We start from the raw sequence: 22385 nt of genomic DNA on the forward strand, positions 1-22385 counted from the left end.
TGAAACACGGCATTGTAATCTGTGGTGACAAAATGACATACTAGGTCTAGATCTTGGCATTTAACTTCTGGAAGGTTATACCTAAAATTTCCTAGAGTTCTTTCCGCTTCCATTAATCAGAAAATGTTTCCAGTGAACCAGGTTAAATGCAGCCAAGAGCTGACGTAAGACCTCCTCAGCATTGCTCACCTGGCCACTGCAGGTCCCTGCTCCCAGCTCCCCCCATCGCGCCCTCTGCCCCCACCCCAGGGCCACAAGCCCCTGGTGACAGCAGTGATGGGCCCCAAAGCCCACCGAGCAGTCCTCGCTGACAATGACACTGCAGTGTACTTGTTTGCACAAATTAAAAGAGATAAGAAATGTGGTGTTTTCTAAAGTTTGGAGAATAAGGAACTGTTTCTGAATACGGTTTTACCTCTGAGTATATTTATATAACATTGAAAATGCCACCTCAAGTTTCCAAAGTACGAAGTTTTCTGCAGAGCAGTGTTCAGCGATGATGAGCTCGCTAGCTAGCCTACCACAGTACGCAGACTGTATCACAGGGACAAACACTATGAGTAAGGCCAATCGAAATTGTGCTTTGAGATGAAGGGGTGGTAAGTACCAATAAACAGAAACCAAATAGCTCATGTAGCATAAAACAGCGGACACACGTGGCTCTGTCACTTCCCAATGTCACTGTGAAAAATTATGATATTGCACCGTGTTAACTGTCACTGGCTTAATAAATGTAAAAATATTTATAGAAGAGCAAATAAAAATGTCAATGAAACTGTAAGTAAAATTACTTTTATTTCCATAAATAAAAAGGTAATTCATTATACAAACAGCACTTTTAGTAGAATGTTAGCTGTCATTATCTGCTTTAAGTGAAGTATGAAGTGTCTGCAACAGTTAATGCAAATAGTTCCCTCTCTAGAACCTTCATGCAACTCCTTTACATTCCTTAACTTCCCCACGTTCTCAACACTATTTCAAACAATATGATAAAGGGGATATTTCAGCCACAAAGTGTCGCCTTTGCGGGGTCAACAGAACGTTTACCTGCTTAGGTCAAAGTTGCCAGTGAGGGACTAAACTGCCAGCATTCACTGCATATCACAGAAGCACTGAGCATACTACATGCTTTCATTCCGTGTGTGGCAGTACGATGCACACAATGTGAATGTGAGAACTAGTAGCTTGGTTAATAAGCATGGTACCTACGATAAGCTGACCCTCCGGGCCAAGCTATAAGCTGCATCAAGGACAGCTCAGCTCTGTCAGTTACTGGTGTACAACGAACAGGAGAATGACTTTGTAATCACAATGTGGCGAATTTAATTAAAATAGTTTCTAGAGACAGCAAACTACATGTGATGTCTGTTCAGTTATTACTCTATTTATTCTGCAAACGGCAGCTTTGAAAAACGTGTTACAGCAAGGAGCATTTCCATATGTTACTTCTGGTAGCATTCCATATATTTTTTAAACACACTGATCCTATGTAGCTGGTTTCAAGAGTGTAAGTTATGATTTTAGTAATCACTTATTTGAGCACAATATTGATTCAGACAGGCATAATCTATTCTGCATAATGAAAAGTTTATTCCTATTTCAACACTCTAGGCAGAGTTTACCTATTTCTCAGAGTTGCGGTGTGGATTCAAGGGTTTATCTATGGAAGTGCTCGGTGCAGGGCGCGGCATGTAGTAAGCTCCAACATATACTGCTCTTATTATTAGGTGAGCCAGCCCATTTACAATAGGAAAATTAGCTAATGCCCCCAGAGAATAATCAAAAGATAAACCTACAGGTGTATGCATCCACTATATCCCAAGTCTATGTACATATGAAACGGTTTCAAATATTACAAACTATTGTTAAGATCATACCGAATCTGTTGTTCTGTTCAGTTTTTGCTCTGGCCTCTGGCATAAAGCAACACATATCCTGTGTATCTGAAAATCACATAAAAGCAAGGTACACTACCCAGGTAACCAAAGCATTTTACTCTAACTTCTCTAACAAAGAAGTGGAGTGACCAGTGTAATTCAGGACAACCCTCCCCTTAGGTTCAACGTTTCTCTCGACACCATGCAACATCTGATTTCTTCAAAAACCTTTTCGTTCTGGCTCCCCTCACACAGAAACATACGAGCTATTGCAAAGTTCTGCCCTGGAGGTGAAAAACCCATTAGAAAGGAACTCGTCAAAACCGCTGAAAGTTTACAGATACGGACGAGGTACAGGGCCGCCAGAGCAGAAGTCCGTAAGTGATCTCAACATCCCTGCAAACACTGATTTTTGAGTAAATTATAGATCGATCGTAAGGGGTTGGGTATAAACATTTTCTAACCTTTATAAGTGACTTTTTTCCCAGTGGAAAAGGTAACTAACTCAGAACCTAAATCTGTGCTACAATGAACAGAAAGGTGAAGGGAAAACTGTCTGTGAAAACAGACTCCTGTCATTCTGCTGGTATCAATTAAACGGCAGGAAAGTAAGTTTTTTGTAAAGAGAGAAAACATACCCATGACCACGTGATTCTGGCCTATACGATATTAACCTGTAATTTATTATTACCCAGAGTGTGGGGGAAAAAACAAAAAAACAAAACAAAAAGACCCAACCCTTAAATACACTCTTCAGAGCAGAATCAAGTCTTCCCCATGTTGTCCTGGTTAAAAAGGAATGTGGAAATAAAGCATGAAGCCTCGGTGTATTAAAAATCTAACAACTACACTGAAGGCCGATTCCCTCTGAATGGACTACGTTATTCTACAGGCTTCGGAGAAATCATTTCAAGAAATGTGGACGGAAGTCCATGGCTTATCTCGTCCACTAGGCGAGCAGCTCCCATGCACCGGGGCGATGCATTTAGGAGACGGAGCACCCTGTGTCCTTCTGAGGTTTGATGTCTGGTTCTTTCACGGGCCTCACGTCTTCCGGTTTGGGCTTGGTCTAGGGAGAAAGAACAATACGACGTAAGAACAGAAGCGAAGATTCGGAAAACAAACACTAGACCTTTTCCACTTCCAACTTTTAAAAGACGCGACATTAAATTCTCCAACAGCGGAGGAGCGAAGCTGTTTAGAAGCTACATATCGGTTCGACTGAAGACATGATGGGAAAGCACATCAGTGGGGATGGAAACCGACGGGCAAAGCTCAGGCTCCTGCTCCTCCTACGCTGTCTGAGGAGGAGACCGAGGATCAACATGCAGGAGGAGCCTCTCTGTTTGGAAATCACTCGTGACAGTGACAGGCACTGTTCTGGAGGCGGGACGGGATACAAAGACAGTTCTTTTAAGGCACAATGGCTGTAGCACGGGTGGGGAACTATTTAAAAACCACCCCATTTCAAGGGAGAATTAATTCCCACTTCCTTTTTTGCTCAGAGCCCTCCCTCTTTTGGAAGTCAAACCTCAACACTTCTACTTCATCTACCCTTCGGTTGAGTACAGCAGGGGCTTAGATAGACGTGAATACAAGCAGTCTTATTTGACCGGTGGGTGACTCCACGCGATGTTGAAATCAGGCCAAGTTTTCAGTTACCCTGCCTGACGCTACATAGAAACAGAGAGCATCGCTAGAGAAACAGACATGGGTGAGCCGTCCTCCTCACAGGTGCTTTCCCACTCTCTTCCCACTGGAGGCTCTGACAAATTGGAAAGAAGGCAAGACAATGTGTTGAAAACAAGGCCAGTGAATTAGGTGGAAAACCAGGAGACAATGAAGGCCTCGAGGTCATTTCACCAAGCACTGCAGTTAGCTGATTTCACATTTGGACAAATATATATATATCTACTTGTGCAGAGAACAGTATCAAAATGCTAACCCTGAATTCTTTTTAAACGTTTGTGAATGAGCCCTGGCCGGTTTGGTTTAGTGGTTAGAGCATCGGCCCGTGGACCAAAGGGTGTCGGTTTCGATTCCTGGTCAAGGGCACATACCTCAATCGCAGGTCCCCCAGCCCTGGCAGGGGTGCATGCAAGAGGCAGCCCATCGATGTGTCTGTCTCACATCGATGTTTTTCTCTCTCTCTCCCCCCTCCTCCCTCCCTCCCACTCTCTAAAAATCCTCGGGTGGGGATTAAAAAAGATCTGTGAGGGAATGGAAAAGCAGTCTCTTACACTGTCGTCCTTGGGCCTTTTGGTGAGGTCAAATGCAGCCAGCGTGTCTGGGGTCCAGTGCGCACTTGTAGGAGGAAATTCGAAAGGCACGGGCTCCACCAGGCCGTAATTTGCTTTGAGTTCCAGCTGTGGTGCTTCTGTTGGAATTTTTTGAAAGTAACTGCAAAAAGCCATTGACACAGCGATTTATTCATTCATTCATTCATTCATTCATTCATTAACTATTTGAGTACCTATTATGTTCAGGGCCCTGTGCAACCTGCCTCGTGTAGCTTATAGATGAGTAGGTGAGACAGACAAGAAAACTTGTCGACAGCGACGCAGTGTGACTGAAGCTATGACGACAGAGTGCCACGGGGAACACAAGAGAGGGCAATTAACCCAGGTCGGGTTTGGGGATGCTTTCTGAGGGGAGTGATTAGGTGACACGGGGCGTGTTCAAGGGAGTGAAGGCGCTCAGATGACCAGGTGCAAGAACAGGGGAGGGATGGAAGGAGACCAAAGCAGAGACAACTTGGGCTTAACTTCACAGCCCACTGTTGAAAAGCTGTTTTGTCCCTAATATATTTGCTACTAGACCTTTATTTAGAATGCCGAAAAGAAACCCGATAGAAATGAACATCACAAAAAAATGTACAAAACCCACGTGAAAGACTGAGGGCCAAAAAGAGAGATCTCGCTAAATGAGGAGACGTCACTATTTCTGAATGGAAAGGCACCAAAGTGATGAGGACTGTGGCTTTATCTTCTTTGCACTTCACTCTAGGTTTTCCACATTGAGCACATTATTTCCCTATTTCCAATTAACTCATAATTTTTTAAAAAGTATGGGAACTTTAAATATCTTTAAAAAGTTGTATCTACCAACCTACAGTTCGAACAATGCTGATTTAATAACAAAACTGAGACAGTAGTATAGATTGCTGAAACCAGAGTGAGATGAATATGCAAAGGGAGTTGTGAGGATATATATAACACATGGAGAGAGAATGGCAGCGAAACAGAAAATCAGGACCGTATAAGGGGCTATTACATTAACTGAAAATTCATGTTTACATCTTGAAATCTGCTTTTATACATCGTCAGCAGAAGCAGAATAAGCATTAAGACAACACAAGTAAACTTTAAAGAGAAGATGAAAGTTAATCTTAATTGCAATCTGACATAAAATCTTTGGAAACAGATCAATGCATACAGTTCACCCTCCTCATCTGCAGATCCCCAACTATGGGTGGAAGTTACAGATATTTACCAAAACAACCTGCCTGTGAGTGGATCCAAGCTGTTCACACCTGTGCTGTTCAAGCGTCAACAGCCTACTAGCATTAATATTACGAAGAGACTGCTAAGCTATACTCACATAAATCCATTTTCTCTCTGACATTTCTCTAGGGTATTCTTCACAAGGTTTCCAAGTTTCCTGAAGAACAAGTGTTCCGAAGGCTTGACTGTTGGTCCAGGTCCTTTGGTTTCTCCGTATTCTTTGCATAATGCTTCTGCCTTTGCAAAGGCTTGTGTGAAAGGGATAGAAAGTCATTTGATTTGAAATCACTATTGATTACTCACACTAAAAGCGCTTGAAATCAGAGAAGGCGGGCAATGGGGCAGCAACACCAGCATCAGTGCAAGGGGAAGCTGGGTCCTCTCTAGAGAGTCCAGGTTTCTGAAATGTTTTTTCTTTTCTCCAATTCCCATCCCCGTTCACGAACTCAGCCAAGGTCTCTCTTAACTGCCCCTCCCCTTTAGGATAAAACTTGTGTTTTTAAGAAGGGAGTTAATAATCTGGTGGGAATACTCACATTTTTCTGCTTCTTGGAGAGACCTGATCGCCTCACCACATTTATCACTAGCCAACAAAGTCTGACCGTGGTAACAGTAAGCCTGATAAAAGACACAAATGTTCATTCATTTTCTCCACAAATGATGCTTTCCGCTGCCGTTGTTTTATACATGCATCAGATAATCATTGTTTTTGTCCACTGTTTGAAGTTTCAATGCAACCCCTTACATTCATTTACTTGAATAAGCGTTCCCCCATCTCTGTTCGTATCAAAAGTGGAATTACATCAAATCTTTGGGCCAAACTAGTCTTTTAACCATGGGCTGAGAGCAAAAAGCATTTGTTACAACCTGTTTCTAAAACTAGGGCGTTGTGGGTAAAGGAGGGAAAGCACTGTGCTAATGGAGAGGGAGTGGGAGGGAGGACTTAAATTAGGACTAAACCGGTTTGAAGCATGAAGTCGGATATGCTCACTCTTAAATGTCTACATCAGTATAAGGATAGCGCACGTATGGACTTATGCAGCATGCTTGAAAACAGGTGATAAGGCGTAAGAAATGAAAATATCAACCTAGATCTGAAAAAGGGTTTGTTTGTTTTTTTAATTTGTTCTTTGATTTCAGAGAGAGGTAGGGAGAGAAACATCATCTGTTTCGTCCTGCCCCAATTGGGGATCGAACCCGCAACTTAGGTACGTGCCCTGACCGGGAATCTAACTCACCACCTTTCAGTGTATGAGATGATGCTCCCATCAACTGAGCCTCAATGGCCAGGGCAATGTTTGGTGGGTACAAGAGACAGAAAGGCCACTTCCCAAAGAGTGCTTATTAATAGTTCTTTACCAGCGAAGGTGAAATATGCACGGTATGTCTTAAGATTAGAATTAGTAAGTATCTTCCTACAGGATGAAATGAGAGAATTCTTAAGTATGCAGAAGGGTCCAGCTTAAAAGTAGGTTTAAGTGGAACAGCAACTCCACTGCTAGAACCCAGTTCCGAGTTCTCCATCTCTCTCTCCACCCACCTTAGTTCACCTTGGTGGTTGCACCCACTGTGGGTGACCATCTACTGAGAACGTCCATTGTTTGTAAAACGCTAATGAAGGGTCGGGAGAGACGGCACAGCTGGCACTCCAGGGGCGGGGAAGACAGTAATAATTTATTGTTTCCGGGTTACACATACTTACATAAGCCGTGTAGAAGCACATTTTCAAGAGAAGGTATTTTCTCCACTTAGCAGAGTATGCAGGCTCCAAACTGGATAAAGTATGATCTAAAGTTACATTTTAAAAAGCAAAATATCATTTCACCCTGATTCACTAGACGACTTTTAGTTCATGTGTTCAGATGCTAAAAGCAGAATGACATTCAAGTCTAAAATTCAAGCATTTACACATTTTTTAAAACCTCGCTTTATTTCAAGTGATTTATTTTTCCCAATAACTACATAATAAGATTGGTTAAGTACCAGGGCCCTTCTTTGATTTGATGGTTAATGTAATTTAGGTTTAACATAATGATAAAAATAGATATAACTAAGAACTTCAAGGTAAATATGATTTATACTATTACATTATCTATTTTTTAAAAGTTATATAGCAATGCAGGGTAGTCTATAGTCACCCAAGTCAGAAGCATGAAGGACACACTCATTCACAGCCTCATCCCTGAATCTCATATGAAGTACACACATTCACGCATCTCTCAAATCTATTTCTTCTTCCCTATTTCCTACTTCGCTATTGTTGTCAAAGTGTTCATCATTTTCTCCTTACATTATAACCATTCCTCCTAAGCACGCCCATTTCTCATCTTACAACCATAGAGACCTTTTAAAAACTCAAATGCAATCAAGTCAAGTTTACTTTATATCATTTAATGGGCCCCAAACAACTACTGAATAAAAGGCCAAACTTCTCAGATAGGCTTGCAAACCATTCATGACTTCACCCACGCACACTTTCCTAACCTCTCCGCTCAACACTCGTCCTGTGTTTCAGCAAGAGCATCTGTCCAAAGCTACCAGAAGGAGCTAAGTTCCCTTGTATTTCTATAAACTACAGAATGTTCTCCTCTTCCCATCGCTAAAGATTCCTAGCACACTTGGAACTTCTATTTATACTTCAAAATAAGGCTACACACCACCTTCCTCTTGCAGGCCCAGGCCCTTCAGGCTTATGTTTCACCGCTGTACCATCTTACTTCATGCCACAAAATGTGTTTGTCCCCTTCCCTAGACTGAATCTGTTCTACTGATCTTTGTGTACCCAGTAACTACAATAGTACCCATCCCATACACAGGAACATGCATGTGTTTCCTAAGTAAGTGAATGAAAAGAAAAATAGGCTAATGAGACAACCAGAGTTCTAGTCCCAGCTTCTCAACTGCTAGCAGTTAAATGATGGGTCGGTTATGTTAATTCTCTGGATTTTAGTTTCTTGTCTCACTATAGTAGCTATAAGGTTGTAATAAAGACCAAAAAATTTTCAAAAGCAAAACAGCTATATAATTATTAGACATAATTGGTTAAAAAGTATAGTACCATCCTTTCCATTAGAAGCTATGGGGCAATATTAACTGTGAACAGCTCTAATTCTTTTATTTTCTTTTAAACAAAATTCATAAAAATAATGCAGATGTTATTGCAGTTTTGCAAATAGTGAAAAGTCTGAGAATCTTTCTAATTTGCCGGTTTCCTATTTAGACCGGAGGTTAATCTGAACATCAAAAGGCTGAAAGTGTAACAAGGGGATTATGAACGTACCAGCTTTCTGATAGAAATTGGCTGTTTCATAGGCCAGCGCGGCGATTAGTCCTGGAGCATGCTTCAGCTCAATGGCTCGAGCAATTGTCACTGTGACCAAAACACAATCAAATGCATCTAAGTTCAATTCTAATGGCAAAAGACAGTCCAACAACCTATGTGGGGTTTTAGTCATTCCTTAAAACTTTTAATATGAAAAGTAAGCTACAGAAAATGCAAACACAAAATGAGCTTGCTGGTTCTGATGCCATTTATTTTAATTTTTTAATGTTTTTATTGATTTGAGAGAGAGGATGAGAGAGGAAGAAAGGGACAGAAACAAGGATGAGACAGAATCATCAACTGACTGCCTCCTGCATGCCCCATTGCGCTCGCAACCTTGACCTGGCTCATGAGTTGACGCTCAACCACTGAGCCACACTGGTGGAGCCCATTTCTTTATTTAAATAAATCATTACAGTCAATTACCAGTTAGTCACAGGAAATTACTACTATAAAACAGCATGATGTAAGAAGAAACAAATACCTTTGGGGCTCTGGAATCAGAAATAAAGCAAAACAAAAGCCTACAAAGTTTATTGTTTTCGCCTAAGTCTTCATTTATTTCCTGCCATGGAAAGGGAGTAATTTCAAGGCAAGCCAAATAGTGGAAGAAGAAAAGGACTGAGCAAGGTCGAGGGGGACAAGATGAGTTACAGAATTAATTTTATTCTGTCAGAAACAACGTGAAATCAAATCCTTTTAAAAAGAGACATGACATTGTGAGGCCTTTTCCTGCTAACTAAAAATGAAGGCAAATGCTAAAGGAAAATTATTCCTCACTGTAAATTTTCAAAACTTAAGACTGAATTCCAGCTAATTCTAATTTGAAAAAAAATTAGGGGGGGAGGGGAGGGGGGGAGCCAGGCCGGGTAGTTCAGTTGGTTAGAGCTTCATCCTGATATGCCAAGGTTGTAGGTTTGATCTCCAGTCTGGGTACATACAAGAAACAACCAATAAATGCATAAATAAGTGGAACAAAAATTTCAATGTTTGCTTCTCTCTCACTTCCTCTCTCTTAAATAAATTAATTAAAAAAATAATTTTTGTAAATGCCGATACAGACTTTCTTTTAAAAACACCTTACAATCTTAAGATACCTTCTTGAGCCTCGGCCTGACACTGAACAATGTAAGCTTCTAGGAGCCGTGCTTCCAAATCTCTCCCCTTCTCTGCAGGCGTGATAAGCCTTGGGATGTGACTTTCCTGAAAGAGAAAGAAAGAAAAAAAAGCCAAAATTTCTTTTAACCCAGTTGTGAGAGATGAAGAAAATGGAAGCTGATGGGGATTTATCAGAAATATAGGGTACTATCAAAAAATGTGTAAAAAAAAAAAAAAAAAGGAAAAACACTAAACTTATAGAGAATAAAAGCTTCTATATACTAAAACTTTCGAAGCTTTTTTATAAGCTTTTGTAAAAATAAGAAATTCAAGAACAAAATCTGGATCATAATGGATTGGTTAGATGTGCAAATCATATTTTCACCTTAGAAAATGTTTAACCGAAACAGTAGCCTTTTGAACGGCAGCGGCACTGCTCTCTCATATATTAACACCTGGATATAAAGATGACTTCAATTCTACAGCTCTCTCAGGGTAACAGCTTTGTAATCACTGTAAAAGCATCCTAAGAAAACCCAACACTGGTCTCCAGGAAATAGTGGTTTAGTGAGAATGAGGTGCGGGTGATTCTGGTTGGAAATATATTAATCTTTCTCCTAATCTCCACCTATCTTCAGGCGATTCAGTATAAGGAGTGTGTGCTGATCGCCCCTGCAGTGTTCTCACTGAGACAGAGAAAACAGCAGCTCAGTTATGCGGAAGTCTGACTGCTTCTGGCCACTGCTGCAGACAGCAATAAGAACCGGTCAGCACCAGCAATTTCGGGGCTTTGTCTTATGCCTTTTCAGAAGAGACGGAAAAATATGCAGTGAATCATGACGTGAGTTTTCTCATTGTAAAATTCACTGGTGATTTTCTAAAATGGAGACGCTATTCTATAACTGGCCCCACTCATCAACAGGGTACTTAACATAATGAAACCAGCACACACACTAGTACTTTTTACATAATGAATAATGCCCTCATCCTCCACCCCCAAGAAGTAAAGATAAATTACTCAAGCCTGGCTGGTGTCACTCAGCAGCTGAGCATCCACCTATGAACCAGGAGGTCACTGTTTGATTCCCAGTCAGGGCACATGCCTGGGTTGTGGGCTCGACTCCCAGTGCAGGGCATGAAGGAGGCAGCTGATCAATGATTCTCTCTCATCACTGATGTTTCCATCTCCCTTTCCCTCTCCCTTCCTCTCTGAAATCAATAAAACTATTTTTTAAATTTTTTTTTCCAGAATTAAAGCATTAGAAATACATCTTATTATTTTTTTACCTTTAAATGTTTAAAAATCCCAGCTGCAATTTTCAGGCTTCGATGGACCTCTTTTGCTTCCTCTTCTGTAATGCTTAAAGACAGTGGTTACATTACTTTGAGGATCAAAACCATTTCTCATATTAAAACCAACAACTAATACATCATGTATCATAAAACCAAATTAGTCATTTGTGCTTCTCACTACTAGCTTTCTTCCTTTTAGAAAATCTAACTTGACATTTAACAAATGCACATGAAAAAGACCCAAAGAGAAGAAACTACAAATGAAAAGAGAGACGCTGTCTAGTGGTCGGAACAAAGGCTTCTTGTTTTTCCTTCCAGATGATCTGTGCGTAAACGGCATAAACGTCGGACACTTAATGCATGCACACACTTGAAAAACACATAATACACAACAGTCACTCCTCTGCTCCTGTTTAAACCCCTTAAATTACTTTAGAGATCATTTTACAACAGCCTACACAATTGAACTTCATTTTTTAAAAATTGAATTTATTGGTTAATAAAATGATATGTTTCAGATGTACAGTTCTATAAGACATCATCTGGATACTGAATTGTGTGTTCACCACTCCAAGCCAAGTCTCCATCCATCAACTTCATTCTTAAATGGCTGCATATTAGTCCCGTGTTCAGATGCATCAGAGCTGGTAGTGGATTTCGTATTGTTAATATCTACTTTTACGATTATAAAAACTCTATCTCATTTTATTTCACAGTTCTTTAATCCTTCAGAACATCTTTTGCATCCTTTTTATTTATGTTTCTGTGAATTATTTATGACCTTTGATTATTTTCATTAGATGTGTTGGTCTTTTCCTTGTTGACTTGTAAGAATATACATTATAGCCGAAACCGGTTTGGCTCAGTGGATAGAGCGTCGGCCTTTGGACTGAAAGCTCCCAGGTTCGATTCCGGTCAAGGGCATGTACCTGGGTTGCGGGCACATCCCCAGTAGATGTGCAGGAGGCAGCTGATCGATGTTTCTCTCTCATCGATGTTTCTAACTGTCTATCTCTCTCCATTCCTCTCTGTAAAAAGTCAATAAAATATATATTTTTTAAAAAGTTATAAAAAAAGAATATACATTATAAAAATAATTTGTAGTATGCGCTGCACTTTTTTTTGACCCATCTGTCATTTTATAAAAATAATTTGTATAATGCATTGCACTTTTTTTGACCCATCTGTCATTTTAAAAATTCTGTTTATAGTACTTTTACATACTCAAATATTCAATCTTTTCCTTTTCTTGGTTTAGGGTTTTATTTAAAAAGACCTTCCCCATGACAAGATTATTCATTTTTTCCCCTCCTTTTGACACTGGGCTCCATAATTCTGATGCTTAATATGCTAACATTTTGAGGCAACCTTTCACTTACCAAAGTGGTACTTTTTATCAATAGGCTAGATTTTTTAATAACAAAGCTCCATATACTGGAAAAATAACACATATGCATATAAACCATCCCCTTTTAACTTACTTTTCTTTTCCAGCCAGTCTCGAGGCATATTTGGTGTACCATAAAGCTACATTAAATCCCATGGAAATTAATTCAAAAACAGCATCCTGCTGGGCACTAGAATCATAAACATGATCATTAAGTGTTGTCAATTATTAAGACATCTCTACATGAGACCTACTGGTACACCCAACTCAAAATTAGAGATAACTCTATGCTAACTGAAAAATGAAGAAAACAGTCCTTGTGTTTAACACAGACGGATAAGACACACACGTAATTAACAACGAAGGACTAAACACACTGCCCGGTATATACTCCCTAACAGTAAGCCAAGGCTTTCGAATGTAATGATGGTAGAGGTAAGCATGAGACTAGCAGTTGTTCCCAAAGGTTACTGTACATAAAGTAGCTTTAAAAACACAGATTTCTGGGACTCAATCCCAGAGAGTCAGAAAGTCTGGGGGTGGGGGGCCAGGATCTGCATTTTTAACAAGTACTCAATTGCTTCTGGAGCTGGTGGCTCTTATACCACATTTTAAGGAAATGGAATTCAGAGAGATGGTTTCAGGCTAAATAATTAAAGACGCTTAATGCAGCTATAGAATCTGGAGTGTGCCCTGAAAGATGGCTGCAAGGTAGCAGAGACCGTCCCAGGTGAGGGAACAATGCTGCTAATGCACAAGAAGGTCTGGCGATGTTCCTGACTGCAGAGACCCCGCTAGCTTGACGGGAACAGATGGTTCATAAAAACAAATCGAGGAACAGAGGCAAAAAGCCAAGCTGGAAAGAAAGTGAAGAGGATTTTGAGCTAAGCCAATCAGCGTACGACAAAGAAAACGGTCGTAAACTCAAGTATATTTTATATGTTGTTTCCTTCAGGTTCTATTCTAAATATGACATAAAGATGACAAAAGCTTATTAAGCAAATAAGATAATACTAATTTTTAATCATTAGGCTTCTGCCAAGACCCTGACAATTCCTTATCCATGATCTATCTCAACTGAGGAAAAAACCAATGCCCTTATTTATATACACAGTACTAAGATAAAGAAAAATTACCCAAAGGGAAGAAACTAAAATCATGATTCTATTTTGTTGCCTACATCTTAAAAGAAATGGAGACATAGAAACTTTTTAGATTAAAAAAAAGGAGATTTGTTATAAGACATATGGTAACTCAAAAATAACTTATAAACTACCCTGTTTAATGTTATACAAAAATACGTTATGAACAAACTATCAGAAAAAATTTAATGCATAGTTTCATGGCTTATTCTTTTCAGCACTGAGATCTCTCAAATGGATTATCTCTGGTGATCTAGTAGGCATTTCTAATTTATAACTTTACTTTTAAGTAATAAAATAGCTTTGCTAACTTATAGTCACAGGAATAACTCCCACTTTTCCTTCATTTATTTCAATCTGCCTCGCTCCCAAATATTCCACTTTTAGTGAACCACATCTAAGCAGTGGTCACAGTATGTACAGTTGAGGAAACATTTTTCATTCTATACTCGTAAGTGTATTTTCTATTGCGTATCAGTAGCAGTCAAGCATAAAGTTACTTAAATACCTCGGATGTACTGAATATTCAGTAGTATTATTTAAGGCCTCTATCATATAATTCTGTACTGTCTCATAAAACTATGCGGGAAATGCTGTTACGGGAATCAATATTTGGCACGGTGGGGAAAAGTGCCAAGTGTATGTGATGCAAAACAGTCTTAGGAGCTGCCAAAGTTTTCTAATGTAATAAAGATAGCGGTTTGATTCTCTCTCTAAAAAAAGATATTTTTAAATAAAAATATTCCTTAATTTTAGATAAAATACAAAGGAGTCACAGAAAGAAAAACAAAAAATGAGGACTTGGGAATCCTCAGGACCCCAGAATATCAAAATGTGGAAAGGATGCAAAGTCCCCAACTTCCTACCCAATTTATGATTTCTGCAAACAACATTCCCAAGGAAGGAAGGAAGCTCACATTCACTGGATGCCTGTTCTGTGCCTGGCGTTACATTAGTCTCTTAAGATAAGTGTTCCTATTCTGCTTCTCACAAAGGCCTATACCTGCAACCCCAACACGAAGCGGAAGAGGCCCTGAGATGGCACCTCGTTATGTGTGAATCCAAGGCCCACGCTCCTGCCTCTAATGCGAGTCTGTCTGGCCTTTCAGCCGTCTCCATTTCCTTCCCTCCTGATTTTAGAAAACAGTAATTCTAGCAAGTTGATATAAAGATACACAACCACTTAAATAGCTCAGTGGTGTAAAAAAAAAAAAGGAGTTAAATAAAAATGTAGCACCATTATGATCTGCTTCCTGTTATAATTAGATCTCTTCTAATTAGTCTCAAATAAGTGGTAAGAAAGTTCTGAGGGGGAGTTTTTAAAATGAGCAGAAACAGTGTAGAGAGATTAAGAAAATAAATACTGTGAGTCAAAAGAGTATGGAACTGGGGTGGGATTGGGGAGAAAGAAAGAAAGACACTGACCGAAGACATCTGAATTATTCATCAGAAAAGGAAAAGGAGGGGAAAAACCAAATTCTGTTCTGCCTGAATGTAGGCAAAGACCGAAAGCTAGCTTTGGGTTCCAAATTCCCGAACACTCTGTGTGTGTCAAGGCTGGCCCAGCCAGCGTGGCTCAGTGGTTGAGCATCGGCCTACGAACCAGGAGGTCACAGTTTGCTTCCCAGTCAGGACACGTTGCCCAAGTTAGGGGATCGATTCCAGTAGGGGGCGTGCAGGAGGCAGCCGATCAATGATTCTCTCTCATCATTGATCTTTCTATCTCTCTTTCTCTTGCCCTTCCTCTCTGAAGTCAATAAAAAAAAAAAAATTTTAAAAGTCAAGGCTGTTAAAGTCTAGTTAACATTTGTACTGATTATCTGAAAAACAGATTTGGTCCAGGAGAAATATTATATTTTTACTTAACAGCATGTATTAGGAGTTTAGGTGAAATTTTAAAAATTAATTTCCTGATAAGAGAAAATACTGACTGGATCTATATTTTATTTTTTCAAATACAGGGGCTATGAGTTAAGTAAATGGCTAAATAGTTTTAAAAATGGCTTCAATTTAGTACTGTTAGCACTGCCTACCTTGGAACCTGTCCTTGTAATGTATCGGTCCACTTGAAATTTTGAATATATCGTAACTTACTTTCTTGGCTAGATTCATCCAATGAATTTATGAAACCTATAAACGGTACAAAACATTTCAGTTTTAGAAAGCAACATCAAGTATTAAATTTAGAAAGTTTTTCAGATAATGACTTTTCCAGGTATCTGAACGAAACTCTTAACCTCTCCCTCTCTTTCTGTATCTCACACCTTCTCTAAAGTAACGCATTATGAAATATGAACACATTTAATTTTCAAAATGTGAGAAAGACCACATACCACTCTTACATTCTCACATTTCTGAACCTCAAGCACACCAAAGAATACAGCCCAGAAGACTATATTCCGATTTGAAAAGTCTAAGAATTAAATGTGAACTTGTGCATAGCTGTCTTTTACAAACTCCCAAGTTTGTATACATAACTAACCTTGTAAAAGGGAAAAATACGCATCGGCCGCAGTCTTCATCATTTCTGGGTTACAGCTCAAATCCGTGAACAATTCAAGCAGCCGTGCCCGGGATGACCTCAGGTCGCTTCCATGAGACAGAGACAGTCAAGTTATAAGCGGTATTACAACGAGTCTGCATCAAAGTGGCTCAAAACGTCAATTGTAGCTTTTAAAACACCACACACACTCATACACACACACACATACCTCCTCTAAGGTATTGCTAAGTACACAGAAATGAATTTAATTAGGGCTAACACTGGAGGTAACTGAAATTTCTAGTAATAACTGTTTTAAAAGTTGTACTAAAATAAACTGTCTAATTTAAAGGGATAAATCATGGGCATAACATGTAATAAAAAATATATAGCAAGTTTTAATTTAAAAAACTAAATAAACACAATCATTTAAGTAAGATGGGAGGAAGGACTTAAGAACGAGTAAACTGAACTGCCCAGTTCGCAACAAAATTTTGAAAAATGGAAACTGAATATTTGTGCATGATTTTATCTTTTTGAAATTTCAAAATTTGATATGTCGAAATATACTTTATCAAGTAGAAACCCATATTTTAAAAATGAAATTGCATTCTGTAATTCAATATACACCTAAAGAATATGTAAAAACACGTGGTCATTAGTCATTTTAAAACGTCTCCCTTCCCTTTTACTTCTTTACAGCAATAAATGTTGTAGATTCACTGTTTCCTTCTTGAAATTCTTTTCTCCCTTGACTCCAATAACTCTAAATTTTGAAGAGTCTCCTCTTATAAGGTTCCTTCTTCTTTTTTTCTATGCCCCCTTCTCATTCCCACTCCAAAAATGTTCAGTCTCTAGCTTCCCTCCTTTTCTCTCTTCTGAGGTCTCATCTACTCGTGCAACTTTCTATCCAACCCTAGAGCTACACCATCAGCTCCAACTTGGTCCTGTTCCAGCTCCACATCTAACTTCAGAAGGCAACTTGCCTAGTGAGGGTTCCAGAAATCGCATTACAATGTCTGGAGACACTGTGTGCAAATGGCTAAAGATTAAATTTAAATTGTAAGCACCAAGGGAGTTTTCCCACCTTTTGCTCCAATTACTTCTTCCCACAAAAAGGCAGCATCTCCCTTGATTTTCCTTTACTGGTACCATCAATGCCTTGATCACCTTGGTTCTCTATCTCATATACAATGAATGCTTTCAACTTCCCAGAGCAAATCTAGCCAGCTGACCCCTCCTTGGAAATAGCTCTTGCATCTCTTTTTGTTCCAGTCAAACTACTCTAGAACTAAGTTTTTCCTGATAGAACTGACTTCTCTTCTTTCTTACTATCTACATTAGGAATCAGCCTTCTTTTCCTATAAAGGGCCTGGAAGTAAATACTTTAAGGTTCCTGGGTCATCTAAGCCTCTGTAGGAAATGCTGTTGTAGAGAGAAGGCAAAGGCAACCATAGACAATATATAAATAAATGGGGGTGCAGGGGTTGTGTTCCAATAAAACTTTATTTATAAAAACAAGCAGTGGGCCAAATCTGCTGAACATGGGTTTGCTAACCTGGTCTAAGCTATACAATTTATTCAAACTCCTTTCTCCTATATGAACACTCTGAGGGCTATTCAGGACATAGGGTCAGAACTCAATGAATTTAATATCCAGCCAATTAACAATACTCACATACGACTTTGTAGAGTCTCTTATACCACTATAATAACTCTTTTATTGTGATTGCTTTAGCCTCTCTGGGATTCACTGATTTAAAACTAAGGACTCTGGCCTGGCAAAGTTTAAGTAATCTATGATTTAACTCTTTACGTTACTTATAAGTTTGTAAGGAGCCTAAGTTTAGGGACAGTGTGTTACATACTTTTGGACTGACCATGGGACCTAAATAAGTACCTGGTACCCAAGGGTGATTCAACCAATACCTGTTGAGATTGATGGAACTTACCTGCAAATTTTTGAAGCAGCAGGACTAGTGACTACGCCATAATAGTTAAAAGAAACAGGAGCTGTGGCTTTTAATGGATTCCTATGAAACCAATGTGTCATTTTCTCCAGATGTTTCCTATTTTTAAAAAAATGCATACAAAGTTAAAAAAATGCATACAAGTTAAATAATGCAAATAGCATAAAAATAATTATTTTTAAAATAAACTTTTACTACAGGGTATGTATATACACTTTTTTTTTTTTTTTTATATATTTTATTGATTTTTTACAGAGAGGAAGGGAGAGAGATAGAGAGTTAGAAACATCGATGAGAGAGAAACATCGACCAGCTGCCTCCTGCACATCTCCCACTGGGGATATGCCCGCAACCAAGGTACATGCCCTTTGACCGGAATCGAACCCGGGACCTTTCAGTCCACAGGCCGACGCTCTATCCACCGAGCCAAACCGGTTTCGGCTGTATATACACTTTTATATAAAATATATGTAAAATATACATAGATAAGCAAAATGGTTCATTGCTATAAGTCAACCTTGTTTTGTCTATGTGTAGAGCAGACCTATTAAAAAATAGCATTTGTATTATGATAAGTGAAATAAGCCAATTTGAGAAAGACAAATTCACACGATCCCACTTATTTGTGGAATCTAATGAACAAAATGAATTGACCAGCAAAATAAGACCTGAAGCATGGAGGCATGGAAGAGACTGACATACCTCGATGTGGGGTTGGGGGGACGAGAAGAGATAAACCAAAGAACTTATATACTTACTAGAGGCCCAGTACACGTGCACCAGTAGGGTCCCTCGGCCTGGCCTGCACCCTCTCGCAATCCAGGACCCTTTGGGAGATGTCAGACTGCCGGTTTCAGCCTGATCCCCGCAGGCCAGGCCAAGGGAACCCACCAGTGCAAGAATCTGTGCACCGGGCCTCTAGTATGCATATGGGCTCTTTGGTTAATCTCTTCCTGCCCTCCTCCCTCCCGCCTCCCCTCTGAGATTCATCAGTCTGTTCCATGATTCCATACCTGTGCACTGAGTGTCCGCCCCCTGGTGGTCAGTGCGAACCACAGCTAACGGTTGAACATTCGAATGGTCGCTTAGGCTTTTATATATATAGAAGATATTCATAGCCCATGGACACAGACAATAGGGTAGTGAAGACCTGGGGGGGTAGGTAAGGGCTCAGAGGAGGGGGATTAAGAGGGGTAAAATGGGAAATATCTGCAAATATCTGTAGCATTTGGACATTTGCCCACAATAACTGCAACGTTAACTGGAAGCAGTAACCTTTAAACCTTAAAGTACATTAAAAATCATCTGGGGGGGGGGGGGAGGGCTCATTAACCCCTAGAGTGCCGGGGAGCATGATTGTGTTCCTCCTGTCTTTCGCCAAAAGTGCTCGGTGCGCTATCAAAGCTTCGAAATGGCGTCCAGTTCTAAGTCTGCTTTTATTAGCGATGATGATATTGCTAAATATGTCAATGTAGTAAAGGTTTCCTTAAGTTTTTGAATATGTAACTCCATTTACTTGCGATTCATAATTTTTTTCCTAAACTGCTGTAAAATCAGCAAAAATGCCTTGGTAATTTTAGCATAGGTCCTAGGATATTGGTTGGCACTCAAAGGGTTAAAATGCATGTTCTAAATCAACATCTGGGGTAGGACCTGGGATGCTGCGGCTGCTGGTCCCTACACTACACTTTTGAGTAGCAAAGTACTAGACTTTGATTGGACAGCCACAAGTGAAAAGGACAGAGAACCAGATGAATGTAATTGCCAAAACAGGCAATTTAGACTGCTAAGAAATAGGTTTTGAGAGAAATAGGTTTTTGTTTTTTAAAATATATTTTTATTGATTTCAGAGAGGAAGAGGGAGAGAGAGGTAGAAACATCAATGATGAGAGAGAATCATTGATCGGCTGCCTCCTGCACGGAGCCAGAAACCCAGGCAGGTGCCCTTGACCGAATCGAACCCGGGACCTTTCAGTCCACAGGCCGACCTCTATCCACTGAGCCAAACCAGCTAGGGCGAGAGAAATAGGTTTTATTTTATTTTTAATCCTCACCCTCAGAGACCAGGATCGAACCCAAGGCCTTTCGGTCCACAGGCCCATGCTCTATCCACTGAGCCAAACCGGCTAGGAGAAATAGGTCTTAAATTAACTATACTTCCCCCATGATAATGCTGGCATCAACTGACAGGTTATATAGCATGTGCTCTATAAGAAATACACTTTCAACATAACAGCAAATAAGAATCAATATTTTCGTGATTTAAAAAAAAATAATACTTGGTCAATAATTTGGAAAACGATGTAAGTAAAACGGCAACTACAAAAAAAAATTTAAAAACCAAAACGGTGTACGTCACTTGCCTATAAGTCCTTGAAGGGAGGCAGTGCGGATTTTACAGGAAAGCCTAGCTGAAGACTTATACGTGGAAATTAGATTCCAGGAAGTAACAGACGAGAAATTCTGATAAGGTTTAATTAATTTGAAGGTATTATACAATGTTGTTGATCAGTTTTTCTTAATGGGAAAAATACCCTGGGCTGCACAGGGTGTGAAATGCCTACTTTTAACATCTCCCTTATCTCTTTCATTATTCACCACCAAACCGGTTTGGAGAGCACACGAGTTTAATGAAGAGAAAATGCATTGTGTTCTCAAGAAGAAACTGGGCAAGTTCACTTCTGACTCAAGACATTTAACAAGTCCTGATTATGTATATACATATACTAGAGGCCCGATGCATGAAATTCGTGCAAGGGGCTCGGCCCCTGCAGCCCTGGGTGCTCCAGATGGTCGTTCTGCTGTTTGGTCTAATTAGCATATTAGTTCATTATTATATAGGATACACATATATGTATGTGTGTGTGTGTGTGTGTGTGTGTATATATATATATATATATATATATATATATATATCGATATAAAGAGTTTATCTATAAGAATAAAAGCTAATATGCTAATTAGACCGGAAGTCCTTCCGGACGACCTTCCGGACAAAGCAGGGCTGTGATGGAAGCCCATGCTGGCAGCCAGGGGAAGGAAGGCCTACTCTTGCACGAACTTCGTGCACCTGGCCTCCAGTGTATATATATAATCTAGACAGCATCCATGTCCGCCTCCTCTACAACCTAAGTAAATACCGCATCTACGTGCATGTAAGTCAGCCTCCTGGCGATAATGGCAGGTGGCAGGCAACACCTCTGGTTTTGTGGCAGCAAATTTCCTACACACTCTGTTCATCCCACTTCCTGGATGAACACGTCTGGGGGTTATCTCTGCGCTGTATTCCTGGCCCCAGCCGTCGGAGACACCCCCCCCCCCCCACCCCCGCCCCCCGGTTTCCAGGGACTCGGAGGGTGGGGTCCAGGGACGCCACGCCCACCGCAGGTGCAAGGGGACCTGCAGAGCCACCGACACAACAGCGGGATCGAGGCCGCCACCTAACACGCTCCCACAGTTGGGACTGACAGGGGTCCCCCACTCCGGATCCCGGGGTCCCCTCAGGAGCCTACCTGAGCGGCGCCCCGGGAACGGAGCGTCCGCTTCCTGTTTACCACCAGCCTCTTCCCACCCCGAGCGCCCGGCCCGGCCACCCGCGCAGGCGTCACCCCCGGGCGCCCCGCTTCCCGACAGGCATTTCTGCGGAAAGCCGACACTCCCCGCCCGGGGGGCCGGGCCGACGACCGCCGAACGAGCCCCAGTTTAGCTGAAAGCCCCCCAATACCAGCGGGGAGGCGGGCAAGGGGGTCCCGCGACTCTGTTCATACTGTTGATTCTCGGGGCGCAAAATACATGTTCTCTCTTTCTTTGGTTTCGAGATGCCAACAGGAGACTTTGGGGGACCCCTCTCCGGGGATCTACGGCGACTGTGCAAAAGGGGGTGACCCCACTGTCTGGGGCTCCGGGGACGCGACCAGGGCAGGATATTCCGGGGACACGCCCGTCCTCTGGACACACTCACCGGCTTCCTCGGAGCTCGGACGGCGGTCCTGGTCCGGGAAGAAAGGCAGCGTCCGAGCGGCCCGCGACGGAGGGAGGGAGGGACGCGCAGAGCCTGGCCCCTCGGAGCCGGCGCGACGGCAACCGCGCATGCGCGGGTCGTGGCCACGTGACCCGGCGGCCATGACAGCTACCGAGGCAGCCCTGCGGGCCGCTGGGGGCGGGGGCCGCCGCGTCGTCGTGGCCCCTCCGGACGCTCCTTCCCCGGGCCCTTTCCTAGCTGCTCCGCCCTAGCCTTTCCTCCGGGAGCTGCAGCCCCGTCTCCAGGGAGAAGCGCAGAGGAGGCCGGGCCGCGGAGCCGCCATAGCGCCG

The 22385-nt window shown here is 41.2% G+C and overlaps 1 protein-coding gene across 4 annotated transcripts; it reads right to left on the minus strand.

Moving 5' to 3' along the window:
• Positions 1 to 776: 776 nt before the first annotated feature.
• BROX (BRO1 domain and CAAX motif containing) lies at positions 777 to 22142 on the minus strand. 4 transcript variants are annotated; one of them, XM_070401020.1, is made up of 13 exons: positions 22036 to 22142; positions 18057 to 18173; positions 16105 to 16211; positions 15656 to 15752; positions 12575 to 12670; positions 11088 to 11160; positions 9800 to 9905; positions 8661 to 8750; positions 7083 to 7168; positions 5917 to 5998; positions 5478 to 5628; positions 4118 to 4277; positions 777 to 2946 (listed from the first exon to the last, which is right to left on the minus strand). In XM_070401020.1, the coding sequence occupies exons 2-13, from the start codon at positions 18155 to 18157 to the stop codon at positions 2863 to 2865; spliced, it is 1233 nt and encodes a 410-aa protein (XP_070257121.1). In that variant the 5' UTR covers positions 18158 to 18173; positions 22036 to 22142; the 3' UTR covers positions 777 to 2862. The 4 variants fall into 4 exon arrangements, with proteins under 4 accessions (XP_070257121.1, XP_070257122.1, XP_070257123.1 ...); XM_070401021.1 differs by lacking the exon at positions 22036 to 22142 and adding an exon at positions 21587 to 21659; XM_070401023.1 differs by having other exon boundaries at positions 2855 to 2946; positions 4118 to 4254.
• Between the last annotated feature and the right edge of the window lie 243 nt (positions 22143 to 22385).

This window comes from Myotis yumanensis, unplaced genomic scaffold (assembly GCF_028538775.1).
Source record: "Myotis yumanensis isolate MYYU_CA2020_CCGP unplaced genomic scaffold, mMyoYum1.0.hap1 SCAF_22, whole genome shotgun sequence".
NCBI lineage: Eukaryota > Metazoa > Chordata > Mammalia > Chiroptera > Vespertilionidae > Myotis > Myotis yumanensis.